This window comes from Salvelinus namaycush, chromosome 7 (genome assembly GCF_016432855.1).
Source record: "Salvelinus namaycush isolate Seneca chromosome 7, SaNama_1.0, whole genome shotgun sequence".
In the NCBI taxonomy this organism is placed as follows: Eukaryota; Metazoa; Chordata; class Actinopteri; order Salmoniformes; family Salmonidae; genus Salvelinus; species Salvelinus namaycush.
Genome location: NC_052313.1, coordinates 39,973,262 through 39,992,689, shown reverse-complemented (window position 1 = coordinate 39,992,689; position 19,428 = coordinate 39,973,262). Strand labels below are relative to the sequence as shown.

At 43.2% G+C, this 19,428-nt stretch overlaps 2 protein-coding genes across 6 annotated transcripts; both read right to left on the bottom strand.

Moving 5' to 3' along the window:
* Window positions 1-298: 298 nt before the first annotated feature.
* On the bottom strand, window positions 299-5,465 carry LOC120051223 (5'-AMP-activated protein kinase subunit gamma-1-like). Of its 5 annotated transcripts, XM_038997967.1 has the most exons (12): window positions 5,339-5,465; window positions 4,810-5,092; window positions 4,297-4,378; window positions 4,073-4,131; window positions 3,593-3,638; window positions 3,420-3,474; window positions 3,020-3,146; window positions 2,708-2,873; window positions 2,528-2,565; window positions 2,244-2,390; window positions 1,360-1,551; window positions 299-526 (listed from the first exon to the last, which is right to left on the bottom strand). In XM_038997967.1, exons 2-11 carry the CDS (start codon window positions 4,951-4,953, stop codon window positions 1,432-1,434), a joined length of 984 nt encoding a protein of 327 aa, XP_038853895.1. In that variant the 5' UTR covers window positions 4,954-5,092; window positions 5,339-5,465; the 3' UTR covers window positions 299-526; window positions 1,360-1,431. The 5 variants fall into 5 exon arrangements, with proteins under 5 accessions (XP_038853895.1, XP_038853893.1, XP_038853894.1 ...); XM_038997965.1 differs by lacking the exon at window positions 5,339-5,465 and having other exon boundaries at window positions 2,708-2,885; window positions 4,297-4,922; XM_038997966.1 differs by lacking the exon at window positions 5,339-5,465 and having other exon boundaries at window positions 4,297-4,922.
* A 3,935-nt stretch (window positions 5,466-9,400) lies between these two features.
* Window positions 9,401-19,393, bottom strand: LOC120051222 (protein CNPPD1-like). Its single transcript, XM_038997964.1, has 8 exons — window positions 19,212-19,393; window positions 18,571-18,673; window positions 18,382-18,463; window positions 18,174-18,294; window positions 17,262-17,390; window positions 13,712-13,773; window positions 12,869-12,986; window positions 9,401-12,008 (listed from the first exon to the last, which is right to left on the bottom strand). The coding sequence occupies exons 1-8, from the start codon at window positions 19,272-19,274 to the stop codon at window positions 11,352-11,354; spliced, it is 1,335 nt and encodes a 444-aa protein (XP_038853892.1). The 5' UTR covers window positions 19,275-19,393; the 3' UTR covers window positions 9,401-11,351.
* Between the last annotated feature and the right edge of the window lie 35 nt (window positions 19,394-19,428).

Here is a 19,428-nt window from a genome sequence, read left to right as displayed (position 1 = left end):
TCTAAAATGTTGTTTTCATGAATTCTTACGATATAGCAAATTAAGACTTTATAGCTGTGCTATCTAATGGAAACCCAGTTTACTGGCTCAGCATGTCACGTGCTTCCTTGTTTACTGCGCTTGGTTTTGCGAAAACAATAGCTATTTACTGACATCTGCTGGATAAATTGGATAGTACTATCCATTGTTACGTAAAATACAATTTATATCTCCACTTGTTTCTCTGAAAAGCTTACATAAAACAGTGGAATCCATTGTGCAAGTCCATTATAAAAAAACAAGTCAAATTGATTTGAACATGTTTAATACAGCACAAATTCAGCGCAACACAAAGTAACATCGTCAATTTGATCAAATGTAACTAATGATTATTGTGTTTTATTGAACTCAACTGATACAGCTGATTGTTGCGGATTATGTTTTTCTCTACAACAGTATGTTGACATTTTGAAAACGGTCTCCCTTTTCATCCACCATGGACTTCACATTGTCCTCTAGTGATCTCAGTTTGATTTGCTTGAAATCTCTGGAAAAGAAAAAAACAATAGTGGGTAAGCAATATTATCAAAGATTGGAATGATTATAACCAAAGCATAGGATAAAAAAAGGTGTGCATCAAAGTGTGTTCTTATTATATCAGCATAAATAGATAATAAGCTCCATACAGATTCATGCCATAGATAAAAAACAATCTGAGAGATGCAAATTAACAACAACATGGTTGCATCCCAAATGGCACCCTATTACTTATATATAATGAACTACTGACCTGAGATAGACTAGTGTCCTGTCCAGGGGCTGTACTTGTACATCAAGCTGCCTCACGCTACAGAAACAGGAGATGAACCGTTTCGGCTTGCACAAGCCAAGCTATTTATACATTTTTCACCTGAGTCCTATGGACACTGGTCAAAAGTAGTACACTATAAGGAATAGGGTGCCATCAAATCAGATATCATCAAATCTTTATGCCGATACATCACCACATTCCTCTAGTGCCATACTGTAACTTAGCCTTTTAGCTGCAGCTAGTCCATAGAATGTCAACCACAAAGGCTTGGAATCTTCAAGATTCCAGTCCTTTTGAAAATCATTGGATTTATACTGCATCCCATGCATCAGGCAAGCAGGGAACGATAGGTCAGAGGTCATCATCATCACCCTTTGCAGAGAAAGTCTGTGTGTGTGTGCCCACTTGCATGTTGGTGCTTCAGGGTATGTGGTGGGGGGTTGATATGTGGCTGAAGCTCAGAGAAACATAGCAGCAGTAGCTGTTGTGGGGGGGTCAAAGAAGTGTGTCTGATGCCAATCAGTGAACTGGGGGGGATTGGGGAGAGGAGAGAAAAAGGGTGGACATACCTGGGCCAGGAAGGTGGGGCTAGAGGCGGTAGAAGATGGAGGTAGGGCAAGGGGGCCTGACTCCCACAGGTGCTAAGGGGCTAAAAGGGCGTCAATACCTGCCGGGCTTAACACCATGGCCTGGAGCAGGTCAGAGAGAGAGATGATCCCCCTGCACACGTCCTCTTTGTCCACCAGGACCAGCCGATGGACCTGAGGGAAAAGGATGGGGACACGATGGGGACAGGATGAGGAGTAAAAGGGGAGAGGAGTGGATGGAGAGAGGAATGGGGCAGGATGGAGGGTAAGATGGGGACAGGATGGAGAGAGGATGGAGGGCACGATGGGAACAGGATGAGGGCAGTATGGGGAGAGGGAATGGGGGCAGGGTGGGGTAGAATGGGGAGAGAATTGGTGCAGAATGGGGACAGAAGGGGGAGAGGATAGGGGCAGGATGGGAGTGTGTGGTGGGAAAGGGTTGGTCGTGGTTACACAACAAGGACTTACCGGTAATTAAGTAGAGTAGAGCAGTAAGCAACAGAGGGCTAATACTTTTACAGTCTACAGCTAATGCATTGAAATATATTTAAATACTAGTGGCCTAATGTAAAAAACCTTCATAACTCTATATTTCATTGTGTGGGCTAATAGAGCTAAATGTTACAGCATATCAGCGCCCATTACTTTGATGTCTTTTTTTAAACAAACTTGTAGGTGGAGTGGAGAGACAGGGCCGCTGTGATAGAGGACATGACCGTGGTCATATTCAGTAGTGCACACCGTAGCAAAAATAACAAGTGTTTCTAATTGGACACGTTGAAGTAGTCCCTCCCTGATGCAGCCCTTTTTCTTCCATTTGGTGCCTTATGAACACAACCCTGATGAGAGCAGAGTGGGACACTAACCTCAGCCTTAATTATGCGATCAATGACAGTCTCCAGGGTCTCGTCGGGGAGACACTTGATGACGCCCTCAATGAAACAGCAGCGCCGTTGGATGGCCTCCTGCATGGACATGTTCAGGTTGTTGTATGTCTTCTGGGCAGCCAGATTCTGTCTCCGAGAACAAGAGGAGAGGAGCGGAGGGAAGAATAAAAATGTACACAATGCACCAACAAAGATGTGAAGGGGTTTATTTTGTATTGTTTTCAAGTGAATTAAACTGTAATGGGCAGCTTTGGGGTACTTACAATCACATCAAATCTGGAGTAGAGAGCCACCACCTTGCCTTGGTGTACACAGGACAGTGAGATACATAGCCTACCTACATCTTACAAGTCAAACTTTATTTTGAAGGGCACCTACGTAAGGACATACACATACTGTACTAGTCAGTGTTCGACTTTGAACAAGAGATTAGGTTAACCCACCTTGCTCGTTTACTACGGGCAGTGCGGAGACCCTCCTCTCTACAAACACAGACAGGGCATCGTAGACTGAGGCCGTCTGCTGGACCGTGGCAATGTTCTGGAATGTCCCGATCCCAACGTCCTGGATCGTCTTCTGCATGAAGCAGGGTTTTGGGACTGTCTCTTTCTGTGTAGAATACTTTTTTGTTTAAAGAAGAAGGAACACAAGGATTGTAAAAGCAACACATACAGTTCACAACACCACTGTTTGAAATGGATGACCATATGATATGAGCATAAACACACAGACATCTTCAAGTCATGTTGTCTTACAAATATATGGAGAAACTTGAGGATTCGCTTGTGCGTGAGAATGTGTAAGACATTTCCGGACACGGGATCGATAACCGGCAATCTGTGGATCTTATATCTCAGTAGGGAATAGATGGCGTCGAAGAGGCTGCAAAGGAGAGGAGGGGAGACTGAGTAGGCCTATAGTCACTGTGTCTAACCCTGGAGAGCACAACCAACATCCACACTTGGGTCATGTTGCAAAACGTTTTGCTACAGTGTGCCCTACTGAACACAACCCAGAACACTGCCTGTAATTGACTGAATCCCAGCCTCAATTTCCTTAGTCTGTCACTCATTAAAAAAAGTTATCAGTAAAAGTAACAACTCAGGCAAAGCCAGGTGACAGGAGTTGGTTTGGCTGAGAGCTGCGTAGATTCACCTGGCGTCTGGAGTGATACTGTGAAGACAGTGGTTGGAGTATTGCAGGTACACATCTGCAGAGAGAGAGAAATAAACAGAAGGGAAAGTTACAGAAAGACATGTACGTATATACCATAGACATAGAACACTGTATCATTTGCTTTCTCTAGCTTATTTACTTGAATGAATCACCTCGCCATGTTCCAATTTGATGCCTCTCCAGCTCATTCATTTGAACCTGTGGGAGGGGGGAAACATATTGGACAAATTATGATGAATGATTTCTGTGTTATTCACACAACCATGATCTTGTCTCCATTGAACATGCTTTATAGGCCAGGACTAGGCTTAAAGGGATAGTCCACCCAAATTACAAAATGGTTTCCTTACCATGTAAGAAATGTATGGACAAGGAAAGACAGCAATCCATGCTTTGGTTTTGTTTTTCCTGGCCACAGTCACCAAAGGCAAACTTTTAAGAATTTTTGTCCAAAAATCAATGCAGGTCAATATCCCCGTTATTAGCATTTTGCATGTTAAATGTCCAAATCATATTTAAGGACGTTTATTGAGCTACACAATCCATTTCAGACACATTGGGATGATTTGGACATGAAATGTGAAACATGCTAATGACTGGGATATTGACTTGCATTTGGTTCAGATACGCACCAATGGGGACCTGTAGTAACGATGGAGAATGTTGATGAAATCTGTTATAGTTAGCATACCTGTGAGGACAATAGAGAGTTCTTATCACTATTGGCATGGATACGCGCTAGTGTCTAGTCTTCATATCACACTACCCCCAAAACCAGCCAAAGCTTGCAATCATTCAAGGCATTGCGTTGCCATAAGCAAGTAGCAAGAGAGCACCCCCTAATCTCTTCTCTTACCCACAAACCTCTGTGTCTTGCTATCCCAGAGAGGTGCAGCTCTCAAGCCATTTGCTACAAGAGCGAAAAAGGCTTTCTTCACCTGCAAACATAGGATTTCTTTAACACAACCAGTTAACACCGGTCTTAGTAGTGAGTATGCTTTAGGGAAGAAGGCTGCACATGAAATATTGCTGCAGGGAAAACTGCTATAACTGTAGCTGTAGTTCCAGGAGAGAGGAACTCTGACTTGAAATGTCATACCAAAAGGGACCATGACCTTTCCCTTGGGAAGTGGAGGGAGAATAAATATCTGGGTTGAGTTCAACAGGAAGAACATGTTCTGAAACGGGGAGGCACTACGTGAATTTGTCAAATAAGAACACAGATTTTAGTTTCCTGTAACCTGTTGTAAGATGTTTTGCTACGATGTGCCCTACTGAACACGATCCTGGACTCTTGATTTTGCCCCCAAATTATTTTGTATTGTTCAGTTCCAACATACAAGTGGGTTACAGGACCCTGGACTCTTACTTGTAGTGTTGTGTCAAATATGACCAGTTTACAGCTGGTTGGAATGGCCTCATAGCAGCAATGACTTTTCATGAACTTCATGTATATCTCAGCATCAGCCTCTGAAGTTATGGGTAGGTGAAGTGGGGACAAAGTTACACACATACACACAGACAGTTATAGATCCCCTATACACCTCATTCCATGAAACAGACACACAAATGTACATTCACACACACAAACACTGAAGGTTACCTGAATTACCTGAATTCTTCAATTCTTCACGCATCTCTTGAAACATGATCTAGACCAACAGAAAAAAACACCAACCACACTCTATAACACCTTGATAAATGTGCTCTAAAATCCCTGCTGGAATGAAGCTCGAGGGGAAAACATTCAGGATCAAGTTGAACTAAGCTCTAAACCAAAAACAGTTTACAATCCAACAGACTTTTTAACCCAGCTGTATTCCTTGTAGTCCTAAATGTTTCAGTCCTACACACACTTCTCAAACACAAATCCGGCCAACTCGTGTACCATGACTTACCTGCCTGATAAGTATTTTCTCCATGAAAGACTTGGGCACTACTCACCCAACAATAAACGCTAGATCCTGCTACATGCAGGCTCCTCTCCCCCTGCCTGTCCCACAAACCAGTTGGGTCTATATTAGGAGCAGGAGTCTCAAGTGGTATGCAGAGGGCCAAGGCGATGGGGGCGGGGTCTGGGGTAAGGGGAGAGGCGCAGGCAGAAGAGGGGTGGGTACATTCCTCTCTGACATATTCTACATAGTTTGTGTGTGGATTTTAGGAGCTTTACATCATGTTGTTGATGTGGTTCCTGAGTTGTGAAAACATTTTGCCTGGCAATGTAATTGATCTGATATTTTGCACAGAAGCAGTGTCAGAAATGCTCACGCAGACTTGGTATACTAGCACTACACGAGGCACAGCAGTCAAAAGGACGTGTTGTGTTGTAATATGGATATGTGCTGAAGTTGAATGCAATAGAGAGGTGCTGCAGTGTTTTGAAAGGCTTGCTATGACTCTGGTGATGGGTGTAACTATGTTGACTGTTTTGATTCAGCTGTAATGGCTTCCTGTTCCCATTGGCATTGTGTTGTTCATTGTTATTTGCACGAGCTTGAGGACGGCAGCAATAACAGGAAATGAGGTGAAGCACACTATGTTGCTAGGTAGATTGCATTTGAATTGTGTTTCCTTGATTCCTCACATCCTCTCTCCTTCTCAAAACACATCGGAGAAGATTGGGGTTCATATTTACAAAGAGTCTCAGAGTAGGAGTGCTGATCTAGGATAAAGTTAAGCCTTTTAAAATCAAATCAAATCAAATTGTATTTGTCACATGCGCCGAACACAACAGTTGAAGCCCTTACAGTGAAATGCTTACTTACAAGCCCTTAACCAACAATGCTATAAGAGGTTAAGAAAAATAAGTGAAGTAAAAAAGAGAAAATAAAGTAACAAATAATTAAACAGCAGCAGTAAAATAACAATAGCGAGGCCATATACATGTACCGTTACATAGTCAATGTGCGGGGGCACCGGTTAGTCGAGGTAATTGAGGTAATAAACTCAGCAAAAAATAAACATCCTCTCACTGTCACAACTGCGTTTATTTGCAGCAAACTTAACATGTGTAAATATTTGTATGAATATAACAAGATTCAACAACTGAGACATAAACTGAACAAGTTCCACAGACATGTGACTAACAGAAATTGAATAATAATGTCCCTGAACAAAGGGGGGGTCAAAAGTAAGTCAGTATCTGGTGTGGCCACCAGCTGCATTAAGTACTGCAGTGCATCTCCTCCTCATGGACTGCACCAGATTTGCCAGTTCTTGCTGTGAGATGTTACCCCACTCTTCCATCAAGGCATCTGCAAGTTCCCGGACATTTCTGGGGAGAATGGCCCTAGCCCTCACTCTCTGATCCAACAGGTCCCAGATGTGCTCAATGGGATTGAGATCCGGGCTCTTCGCTGGCCATGGCAGAACACTGACATTCCTGTCTTGCAGGAAATCACACACAGAACGAGCAGTATGGCTGGAGGCATTGTCATACTGGAGGGTCATGTCAGGATGAGCCTGCAGGAATGGTACCACATGAGGGAGGAGGATGTCTTCCTTGTAACGCACAGCGTTGAGATTGCCTGCAATGACAACAAGCTAAGTCTGATGATGCTGTGACACACCGCCATGACGAACCCACCACCTCCAAATCGATCCCGCTCCAGAGTATAGGCCTCGGTGTAACGGTCATTCCTTCGACGATAAACGCGAATCCGACCATCACCCCTGGTGAGACAAAACCGCGTCTCGTCAGTGAAGAGCACTTTTTGCCCGTCCTGTCTGGTCCAGCGACGGTGGGTTTGTGTCCATAGGCGACGTTGTTGCCGGTGATATCTGGTGAGGACCTGCCTTACAACAGGCATACAAGCCTTCAGTACAGCCTCTCTCAGCCTATTGCAGACAGTCTGAGCACTGATGGAGGGATTGTGCGTTCCTGGTGTAACTCGGGCAGTTGTTGTTGCCGTCCTGTACCGGTCCCGCAGGTGTGATGTTCAGATGTACCAATCCTGTGCAGGTGTTGTTACACGTGGTCTGCCACTGCGAGGACGATCAGCTGTCCGTCCTGTCTCCCTGTAGCGCTGCCTTAGGTGTCTCACAGTACAGACATGGCAATTTATTGCCCTGGCCACATCTGCAGTCTTCATGCCTCCTTGCAGCATGCCTGAGGCACGTTCACACAGATGAGCAGGGACCCTGCGCATCTTTCTTTTGGTGTTTTTCAGAGTCTGTAGAAAGGCCTCTTTAGTGTCCTAAGTTTTCATAACTGTGACCTTAATTGCCTACCGTCTGTAAGCTGTTAGTGTCTTAACGGCCGTTCCACAGGTGCATGTTCATTAATTGTTTATGGTTCATTGAACAAGCATGGGAAACAGTACTTAAACCCTTTACAATGAAGATCTGTGAAGTTATTTGGATTTTTACGAATTATCTTTGAAAGACAGGGTCCTGAAAAAGGCCCGTTTCTTTTTTTGCTGAGTTTATGTACATGTAGGTAGAGTTAAAGTGACTATGCATAGATAATAAACAGTAGCAGCAGCGTAAAAGAGGGGTCTGCGTAGCCCTTTGATTAGCTGTTCAGGAGTCTTATGGTGTGGGGGTAGAAGCTGTTAAGAAGCCTTTTGGACCTAGACTTGGCACTCTGGTACTGCTTGCCGTATGGTAGCAGAGAGAACAGTCTATGACTAGGGTGGCTGGAGTCAGTGACAATTTTTAGGGCCTTCCTCCGACACCGCCTGGTATAGAGGTCCTGGATGGCAGGAAGCTTGGCCCCAGTGATGTACTGGACTGTACGCACTACTCTCTGCAGTGCCTTGCGGTCGGAGGCCGAGCAGTTGCCATACCAGGCAGTGATGCAACCAGTCAGGATGCTCTCGATGGTGCAGCAGTAGAATCTTTTGAGGATCTGAGGACCCATGTCAAATCTTTTCAGTCTCCTAAGGGGGAATAGGCTTTGTCGTGCCTTCTTCACGACTGTCTTGGTGTGCTTAGACCATATTAGTTTGTTGGTGATGTGAACACCAAGGAACTTGAAGCGCTCAACCTGCTCCACTGCAGCCCCGTCGATGAGAATGGTGCGTGCTCGGTCATCCTTTTCCTGTAGTCCACAATCATCTCCTTTGTCTTGATCATGTTGAGGGAGAGGTTGTTATCCTGGCACCACGCGGCATGTCTCTGACCTCCTCCCTATAGGCTGTCTCATCATTGTCGGTGATCAGGCCTACCACTGTTGTGTCATCGGCAAACTTGATGGTGTTGGAGTCGTGCCTGGCCATGCAGTTGTGAGTGAACAGGGAGTACAGGAGGGGACTGAGGACGCACCCTAGGGGATCAGCGTGGAGGATGTTGTTACCTACCCTTACCACCTGAGGGTGGCCCGTCAGGAAGTACAGGATCCAGTTGCAGAGGGAGGTTTAGTCCCAGGGTCCTTCACTTAGCTTTAGATGACAATTAGAGGTAACCTGATCCTTGATTAGCAGTCCTACGCTTTGTGAATACAGCCCACAGAGCAGGAACCCCATATATTCTGCTCCAATGCATTTTGAGGAGACAAAGATGAGGAATTTAAGAAATTCAATTGAGATTCCAAAGATGGTGGCGTAGGTGACAGTGCCTTAGCCTGGTCCCAGATCTGTTTGTGTCATCTTGACAAAGTCCATGTGAATTGGCAAGACAGCCCAAACAAATGTGACCAGGTTAATGTCGCCTTGCTTGACACCACACATGTAGACCAGTGCCTGTGTGACTGCAGTTCTTAAATGTCAGCTCAAAATGGCATATTGCTTTCTAGGATGTGTGTGCGTGCCCAGACTGTGAGATTAATAGCTCAATGTTGACAACTCACATTACATACTGTATGTCAGTGGACCATGTGAACAGCAATACAGGCATAAATGACAAATGAAAAAAGTTTGGTTAAGGGTCAAGCATTTTCTATATATATATCTTTTTTTTTTTTTTACAGATTTCTACACATTGTTTACTAAATTTAAGGATATTGTGTTTCAAAATCTGAGTCTGATTTGAATTTTTATTTATTTAGATGCTTTCAGCAATTCAACAAAAGCCAAACTTCATGAGTTCATGTCCTAGGGACCACAGTGCCTCCTGGCTTTGTAAGAAACGTGTCAATGTAAAACCAAGTCAAATGTACAAATATCAAATTCCCTAGCAAGAACCTTCTATCTTGAGTAGAAAAATATGAGAAGAGCCAACTGTTTTTCAGGGATGAGAAACATAGAAATAGTATTACTAGAATTTACATCCCCATTCAATAATGGACATACCCATTCAAGTAATTCTATGGAGAAAGAAGACATTTTCCAATTTTGAGCAGGTGGAGAAGACAAATGGTATGCGAGTGATTGAGTGGCTTTTAACGTTGTCAGGTCTCCCCAACCAAATGGGTATGTTAAAGAGGGATATTAATTAATTGCATAAATTAAAAAACAGACATTTCTACTTTAAAAAAGTGATGCTTTGCACAATAAAACTCATCCATTTGAGGATGTTATGTTTCCATGAAAAGGGTAATTGGATGAAAATCGCATTCATTAGATACATTTTCAATCATTTTCAAAACTCTTATTTAGAAAACATCAAACAGTAAACTGGTTATGACCTATTTCAGTTGCGTGGCATTCTGTTGTACAAACATGAAATTAGAAATAGCCACTGCATTCTATCATGGTAAAATAAATAGTCAGAGTGCTATCTGAGTTCAGGGTCATGTTCAGTATGCATGAAATGAAACAAATGTTCTCTGAACTTGTCCAATAAGAAACTTATATTTTCGTTTACTGTTGCGAAGTGGTGTAAAGCATTTCGCTATGATGTGCCCTAATGAAGACGACTTTAGGGGTAGCCAAACCGAGATATGAATTGAATGTTTACTGTTTTTTCACTGGAATAAAAAAGCATTAAATCTCTACTATTGTTCAGTGCAGGGACCAGTAGCCATCTGTGCAAAAATATGTTGACATTTTTAAAATAACAACTACAGTAAATGAGAGAATAATGACCCAAAAACTCCATGGCAAATCAAATGTAGGCTAGCTAGTTGTCTCTAGCTTGAGTGCAAGTCTGTTTGTGCCATCAATCCAACTCCTTCTCACTCATTGTCATGCAATGTTTGGCTTGACAAGGACAGCAATAGAGTTGGCAAGAGCACAAACAGATCTGGGACCAGGCTAAATTGACTCCCTTCTTAAAGCGCTACAGTACTGACTTAGAAAGCAGCCTTGCTTTTGTGGAGACAACTTACTTTCTCAACACATTCTCAAATAGCTATGATGTCGCATCAAAACTGAACTCTTCCAACTAAAAACTTGACTTAGCCCAACTCCCACAAGCCCCCCATTTTCAAACATAGGTAAAGAGTAGGTAGCCTGGGTACCAGTCTGTTTCTTCCATCATGCCACTTTGTCATGCCAAACATGGAGTGTGAGTGGAATGATGACACAAACAAATCTGGTACCCAGGCCAAAGACTAGGTAGTAACAAACGCTGTGTGGGTATGTATGGTAGCCATGCTTAGACATATATTTGTGTCTTTTAAAACCAATCAAGAAAGACTAGTTTGCCATGTACACATCTTCTAGACCTCAAACACTTCCTTGACTTTGGAAACACCCATTGTAAAGCGATGTGATCCAACCTCCTTTGAAAAATATACGTTAGAAAAGATACGAGGGTCTGAGCACAGAACTCAGATCTCATGCTGTTATGAGTTAATCTCACTTATTTACACCAATTCTGCTGGCAAACCACTGTACAAAATGTGCTACTCACCTTTAGGGGGCCTTATCGCAAATTTAGACAGTATATGCAACAACAAAAAAGCACATACAAAACAAAATCAATCCTTTCACTGCAACGGACGCATTCTGAAAAATCAGCTGGTTTAATTTGGAGTCCGGCGTCATAGTCATTGCAGGGTAACGATAGTGGCTTGTTTTGTCCGTCTGTCTAGCTGGGCATGAGGAGAGATTGGGCTTTCTCGATGGGCAGCATGAACTGTGGGCAGCAGGGTCCGACACTGAGGGTTGCCATGCCAGTCAGACAGGAGTCCAGGAGCATCGGGACAGCTCCGTAGAGGAGGGGGGCAGGGGCCAGCCACGGTGCTGCGGGGTGACCAGGGGTTCCAGGCTCAAGTAGTGGAGCAGAGGTGTTCGATGGGCCGCACTGGATGGAGCCAGGAGGGAGGCTCCCCACTGTAACTGGGCAGCCGGGGTAGTGCAGAGAGGAGGCGGACAAGGCTGGTTCAGTGTCAGGCTGGGGGTGTGGGTCAGTGTGGCTTAGGGAAGTGAGGAGAGAGCCCCATAGACACAGTATAGAGGTCTGGGAGGTGGTTGGCGAGCCGTGGTTGTGGTCGTTGTGGGTGTGGAGAGTGCCAGGCCGGCGGTTGTGACTGTCGTTGCCCAAGACGCAGCAGCGAGGGAGGTCGGATGCTGGACTTGGGGTCTCTGGGACTGGGAGCAGGCTTAGTGGTGGTGGTGGAGAGAGGCTGGAGCTAGGCAGGTGGACTTGGCTGACTGGGGCCAGGGGCTGGCTGCTCCTGGGGAGGCTGGTGGCGATAAGGCCCGCGACACTGGTCAGATACACCAGCCCCAGCATGCAGGTCACCTAGAGAGAGGTGAGGATGTGGATTTAGTGGATTTCTTTCAGTATGTTTTTTCTTTCCTCCCAAACGAACTACTTTCAAAAGTGTTGCTTCTTTCAATCAACACATAGTTTATCTGGGTTTCAGCAATGAGCAGTTTTCAGAAATTGATGTGATGGAAATGTTATACTTGTGCTTTTCTTATAACTAATTTCTGTGTTCTATTCATGTGCTGTTCTAATAACCAATTTCTGTGTTCATGCAGGTGACTGATTTAACAAATCCTCACTTATCAATATCTACAATTTGGGAGTACGCCCAGACCTTGTTTTGAGAAAGAAAGATATTTCAGTTTCATGGTCCCAGCTTAGAGAGAAGAAGCCTCGTGAGGTATTGGTCTGTCACATGCATGACCCAATATTGATCGGTCACATAAATTAAACCAAACGGTAATGATGAATTAATTATGCTAAATCATGCAAATATAACTTGTCTTATATACGGCTATACACAGACAACTGCTAGGAGTGCCACAGCAGAGCTCCTGACAGACGTTCACTATGGTGCATTGAGTTTGTTGAAACCTCTCCAGCATGCTGACAATAAACAATGATTCATTTAAGATCAACTTCGAGTGTCCCTGTGTAAGAATTTCCATGACATTGACATGTTAATTTCAGGGGTGTTTCTGAGACTAGCGTTGTGTCCATTCGGCACAAAACAGGAGAAAACATACTACCTGAACATGTCAAATAAGAAATGCTATTGTCTATTTCAAAATGTTCTGCTACGGTGTGCCCATACTGAGGATTACCCACAACTCAGTCCTTCAGTGCACTGTGGAGCCCACTGCTCTGTCCTCTGACCACTGGCCCCTCCTCACCTTGGCAAAGTGCAGGTAGATGGCAGTCAGTGCTTGTCGCCACGCCGCCTGCTCCAGCAGCACACAGAGGTCAGTGTAGGTGAACCAGCCTCGCTTCATCCCCTGGTTCTCTGCAATACTGGAGTCACAACAGGCCAGAGTTAATACACACACACACACACAGTCCACACTCAATGCAAACAGAGAGAGAGAGATGGACCTAGAACAGAGTCTGGCTACGCTCATGTTACTACGCTCATGTGACACACACGACCAACCCTTTGTTTGAACTAGCAGATCTGTATCAGATCTACCAGCCAAATTAACACAAGAACTTGACACTACTAATTTAGTTATTCCCTGAAAAGTCATGGGGCTTACAAAAATAGAAGTCTCTATGACATTCCGAACCCTTCATAGCTTCTTGTGTTTCTAATGGTTCTAATGCATTAGGAGTCACACACAGACACATCCGCCCACCCGACACACAGGCTGATTTTTTTCTTGAGCTGATGGTTAGGGGGTCGGAACATAATTACAAATATTTTGTAGACTGCAAATTGACTACAAGAAGCCCAAACAGATATATTTGACGAAAACAATCATTTCAAATCTTGCACAGATTTGTATACGATCACATATACGGTACTGTATCTCTCTCTATTATGCATAGGAATACTTTGGAACAGAGTTCCAAAATTAAAATCACTTGGAAATGATTTGCTGGTGTTTTTACATTAAAGTAATGTCCAACAATACATTGAAAAAAAAAAGAAGCTTTAAAATACATTGAAAAAGAATCACCCATGGGGAAACCTGCACTAGCACGAAAAACGATCTACGTGAATGACAAAAATCACAAACCTGGTTTCTAGTTGATTCAGTATGCCAAAGTAGTCCCCTGGCTCAGTGAAGAGGCTCCACTCCTAAAACACAGAAGTGAGAGCAGCTGTCAGATTGCATATTATATGGCCATACACAGTACAATGGGATTTAAATATTAGTGATGCGCGTGTTGACACAACCTGCAGTCTCCATGGTTATAACCACGGGCGGGTGGGTTTAGGGTCATGAAATATTGTGTGGATGACGGGTGGGTGCTACCAATGTTCCCTCTAAGCTGCAGTTCCCCCGGGACTGTCAAGTAGAATAAATACCAGCCTGCGCAGAGAAGCACGAGAATTAATTTAAATCAACTTTCTAGAGTTTTACCCGTTAGTTAACACTATTAATGTTTCACTTTACTGTGGGAATTGTGATCAAAATCAACGCAATATTAGCCACTTTCAATGCAACAAACAGAAACAAAACTAACTACGCAACACTTAGTATGCAAAACGATCTATGCATGAGATCTGGTGGTAGACAGAAAGCATCAGAGTAGGATACTAATGCATTGACAGGCACGACAGGCCGTACTCGACAGTAGGCCTATATGCAAATAGACCATTGTCATGAATTGGTGCAATTTACTTTGAACTGGACTGTGTTTACAGCATGAGCGGTTGTGAGTATATGCGCTTGTTTTGAGATCAAAGCAAGAGCTACATGCAGTGACGTGTGCACATTCGTTCATATCCTTTGCTAGTCCAGTTATAGAACATTTCTAGTCAGCAATTGGGGACTGATTGCTTCCTACAAGAGCACAACAAGTGTCGGGTAAAGAGCATTTTTTTTTGTCTTAAAAAGGGACAGTGTTGTATATTGAGACCGGCTTGAATAAGCTAAGTAGCCAATAAGCAGAGGGTAGAATAATTTGTCTGATTCTCTATAATAATGGTATGGGAATAATGACGTATTATATTTTGTAAAGTGGTTTCTTACGTCAAACAATATTTTCAGTCACATCCTTGTCTGGACAAGTGGATAAACAGGTTAATGTCAAGCCGTGCATGTTTTTTTTCAAAAGTATCATGGAATAGCCTGCGGTTATGGAACCCCTACCTGTCCCAGACCTGCTGTTTTCAACTCTTAATGATCGGCTATGAAAAGCCAACTGACATTTATTCCTGATTATTATTTGACCATGCTTGTCATTTATGAACATCTTGGCCATGTTCTGTTATAATCCCCACCCGGCACAGCCAGAAGAGGACTGGCCACCCCTCATAGCCTGGTTCCTCTCTAGGTTTCTTCCTAGGTTTTGGCCTTTCTAGGTAGTTTTTCCTAGCCACCGTGCTTCTACACCTGCATTGCTTGCTGTTTGGGGTTTTAGGCTGGGTTTCTGTACAGCACTTCGAGATATTAGCTGATGTACGAAGGGCTATATAAAGATTGATATACAGTACCATTCAAAAGTTTGTACACACCTACTCATTCAAAGTTTTTTTTCTTTATTTGTACTATTTTCAACATTGTAGAATAATAGTGAAGACATCAAAACAACACATATGGAATTATGTAGAAACTAAAAAAAGTGTTAAATCAAAATATATTTTATATTTGAGATTCTTCAAAGTAGCCACCCTTCACCTTGATGACAGCTTTGCACACTCTTGGCATTCTCTCAACCAGCTTCATAAGGAATGCTTTTACAACAGTCTTGAAGGAGTTCACACATACTGTTTGCTGAGTACTTGTTGGCTGCTTTTCCTTCACTCTGCGGTCCAACTCATCTCAAACCATCTCAATTGGGTTGAGGTCGGGGGATTGTGGAGGCCAGGTCATCTGATGCAGCACTCCATCACTCTCCTTCTTGGTCAAATAGCCCTTACATAGCCCGGAGGTGTGTTTTGGGTCATTGTCCTGTGAAAAGTCCCACTAAGCGCAAACCAGATGGGATGGCGTATCGCTGCAGAATGCTGTAGTAGTCATGCTGGTTAAGTGTGCCTTGAATTCTAAATAAATCATTGACAGTGTCACCAGCAAAGCACCCCCAGACCATAGCACCTCCTCCATGCGTCTCGGTGGGAATCACACATGCAGAGATAATCCATTCACCTACACTACTTCTCACAAAGACACGGATGTCGGAACAGAAAATCTCAAATTTGGACAGCCAAAGGACAGATTTCCACCAGTCTAATGTTCATTGCTCATGTTTCTTGGCCTAAGCAAGTCTCTTCTTATTGGTGTCCTTTAGTAGTGGTTTCTTTGCAGCAATTCGACCATGAAGGCCTGATTCACGTAGTCTCCTCTGAACAGATGATGTTGAGATATCTGTTACTTGAACTCTGTGAAGCATTTATTTGGGTAGTAATTTCTGAGGCTGGTAACTCTAATGAACTTATCCTCTGTAGCAGAGGTAACTCTGGGTCTTCCTTTCAAGTGGCAGTCCTCATGAGAGCCAATTTCATCATAGCTCTTGATGGTTTTTGCAACTGCACTTGAAGAAACTTTCAAGGTTCTTGCCTGCTACGAAAGGGAGAGTTGAAAATAAAGAAAAGGCAGGGCAAGAAAAGTAATGTTTGGGAAAGATTTGGTAAAGTGGTAAAAGAGGATAATAGCAGTGTCGGCTATGTTATGTGTGATGATTGTGAGGCGCTATACTTTAAATAGGCATATGACACTTCAAGGGAACTGTAGCCCACTGTTCAGATGGGTTAAATGGATACTGAAATCTGGAGACTGACTTTAGGTCTATAACCTCTCACAAAGCCTTAATATTAACCCCTGTGGAACTTAGCATTTATTGCAGTAAAATGATACACCAAATGTAGGAAACATTTTGACTCAAATAGGAGTGGAGAAATACGATTTTTCTTTCAGCATCTTGAGAGAAAGCGAATGCGCAGTTAGATACCGTCTGTAGAGGTGGTATCTTTATCAGCATCATAAAAGCTGATAGTATTTCAACCACATAAAATATGCATCCAAGCCCAACTGAAATATTTTCAATATTGTTTACACAGCTTTCTATTTCCTTACAACCAGTCCAACTGATGCCATTTGGAAATTTACACAGAAAATATTTCCTTTTTTTTTGTTATTGCATTTTCTCCCGGTTCCTGAACGTCTTTGCTCCGTGAAAGAAGCAGAGATGACAGAAAATTTGACCAATGTCAACTAGATTGAAGCATTCATTCTATCGATTTATGATATTCTGGTGAGCAAGGGTTTATTTAGTCTTCTAGGGAAACATAATGACGGAAGAGAAGCTGCATGTATCTAATTATAGACAAGTTGACTAAAAAAGCCTACCAAAATGTCTGAAATTATAAGCAGAAACATACCTAAGTCAGGCAAAAAAATTAATCCTGCACCTTCTGTCAAAAAATCGTTCTGCTGTCTCTGACTGTAGCCTACAGCGCATTTTCTATATTAGCTGGTTAGGGTCGGTCCTCAGATTTTCATTGCGGGCGAGTACGGGTGAACTAACGGTTGACCCACGCACCACTATTAAATATATGGCTCTGAGTGGGACCACACGTTTCTGAGCCTGTGTGTATAGTATGTAATACTATGTATAACTTACAATAGCATCGAGGAAATTCATCTCCAGGGTGTTGACAGTCTGGACGTCCAGTTTCCCAGCAGCCCCCCACTCGTCATTGAACACCTCCTCGTCCTCCCCTTCGTCGTACAAATATTTGCTGGCAACCATCTGGAGGAAAGGCGACACAGGATTAGGAGGTTAAGATCAGTCCATATGTCATAGAAAGCTAGATGTGTTTGCATCTTTCTCCTCACACATACTACACAGGAGATTCCATCTTATTACTTGTTATTTTTGACTTGACTATTGTTGTTGACTGATGTACTGCATTGTTGAAGAAGCTATCACGTCAGCATTTTGCTGCATCTTTTATACCTGCTGTAAACAGTTTGTGACGAATAAAATGTGATTTGATTTGAAAACATTTCCCAGACACACACTTAAGCCTACTCCTGGTCTAAAAAGTACATTGCGGGTGGCTGCGGGAAATTCTAAATTGAACAAGAATTAGGTGTAGTATATGGGTTTGGGCCCTACATGCCCAGCAATTATAGAAGCCCATTTTCATAACAAGCTGTTCTGTGCCCATCACATGCATAGCCGTGGCTTAATTCTGGCGAGACGACTAGTGTTTCACAGACATGGCTATGACCTAATTCTGGCGAGAAGACCTGTGCTTTTCAGTCACCCACATGGCCATTGCATAATTCTGGTCAGACGGTCTAATGCTTATCACATAGGCTAAAATAGCCGTTGCCTAATTCTGACGAGACAACCTGTGAGTCGCAAATGGCACCCTATTCCATTCAATCAAATAAATATTGTCACATACTTCGTAAACAGCAGGTGCAGACTAACAGTGAAATGCAGATCTTGGGTCTGATCATAAGCAGTACACTACAAAGGGAATAGGGTGCCATTTGAGAAGCATCCAACCTTTGGCCCACATACCATGGAGATAAGGAAGAGGTCAGAGGAGGAGATCTTTTGCAGGTATTCGGGGTTCCTGTGTCGTAGCCTTTCGATGTAGACCAGGGCCAGCATCATGGCACACGGAGAGATGCACGCCTCCCTGAAAAACAGACCAACTATATTAAGTTATGAAGACCATTACATGCCCAGAAAGGATAACAAGTGTCAACATTCACTGACAACATACCTCGCGACATGAGCAGCATATTTCTTGTGCAGTTTTCGAATTGGGCTAGGGGCAGATTTCTGAAGGAGTTCCACAGCAATATCTAGAAATCATATTCAGAACATATGAATGAATCATTCAAATTCACAACATAATAATCAACACAGTCACACATGGACAGGACACAACCTAACAGACAGAATAGCTAACCTGTAACAGGACAGGAAAGGTTATCTATAGAGCCGTCTTGGTCCAGGCCATAGTACAATCGCTTCCGCACTCTCTCAGACAGTTTCTGATGACCAGGAAGAAACTGTGAAGGCAGATCAGAGTTCATCATTGAGCGAAGGGCCTAATTAAGTTACATGACAAAAACGAACCTGAAATAACGTTAGCTAGCTAACTTTACATAAGCAAGTCATGTCAACACGGTTGGAATAAGTTAGCTAACTAGCTATCCCACAAACTCTTATATTCGGTTATCCCATTGTGTTTGCTGGCTACCGTTTTACGAGGTAACAGTTAACGTTAGCTTCAACTTCACGACTTGTCACCTAAATCCAGAACAGCCACATTCACATGTAGCTAACGTTAGCATGCTGGTTAGCTACGTTACAGCGTGAGCTAGTACAATACTGTACAGTATGTAACGTTAAGCGTTAACCTTGCCGTGTTTTGATGTTCAATTACAAGACAGGCATACAACACGTGTTGTTTAACCTGGTATACATATTTAAAATGCGATTATTACCAAATATGTCTAAAACTCACGTCAACCCGTTTGCTGTCATATTTAACTACCTAAACTAGCCAACTCAGCTAGCGTCACTCGCCTTGACAGGCCAACTTACCGTAAACTCCTGAAAGTCAGAAAATTGTAATGTTCGTTCACTAAACAATTCGTTGAAATCCATGATGTCTAACCAACATGAGCCAAATAGAAGAGAAAATCTAGCCGAATAGCTATAAAACGGCGCCTGGTTTTACTCAGGCTAGCTAGCACAGCAGTAACCCCGGTCGTGATGGCTGACAAGCCAGGAGGGAGGGAACAGTTATGCAATGTACTAA

What these genes read in the sequence shown, in the direction of transcription:
- LOC120051223 (XM_038997965.1), bottom strand. Translation starts at nt 4,615, where the DNA reads ATGTTCTTCCTGTTGAACTCAACCCAGATATTTATTCTCCCTCCACTT. An exon ending in CAAGACACAGAGGTTTGTGG is followed by an intron (nt 4,132 to 4,296) that starts GTAAGAGAAGAG and finishes TTGTCCTCACAG; the next exon opens with GTATGCTAACTATAACAGAT. An exon ending in GCCCGTAGTAAACGAGCAAG is followed by an intron (nt 2,566 to 2,707) that starts GTGGGTTAACCT and finishes GTGTACACCAAG; the next exon opens with GCAAGGTGGTGGCTCTCTAC.
- LOC120051222 (XM_038997964.1), bottom strand. Translation starts at nt 19,274, where the DNA reads ATGGATTTCAACGAATTGTTTAGTGAACGAACATTACAATTTTCTGAC. An exon ending in CTGACTTTCAGGAGTTTACG is followed by an intron (nt 18,674 to 19,211) that starts GTAAGTTGGCCT and finishes CTGCCTTCACAG; the next exon opens with TTTCTTCCTGGTCATCAGAA. An exon ending in ACCTCTTCCTTATCTCCATG is followed by an intron (nt 17,391 to 18,173) that starts GTATGTGGGCCA and finishes CCTTTCCTCCAG; the next exon opens with ATGGTTGCCAGCAAATATTT.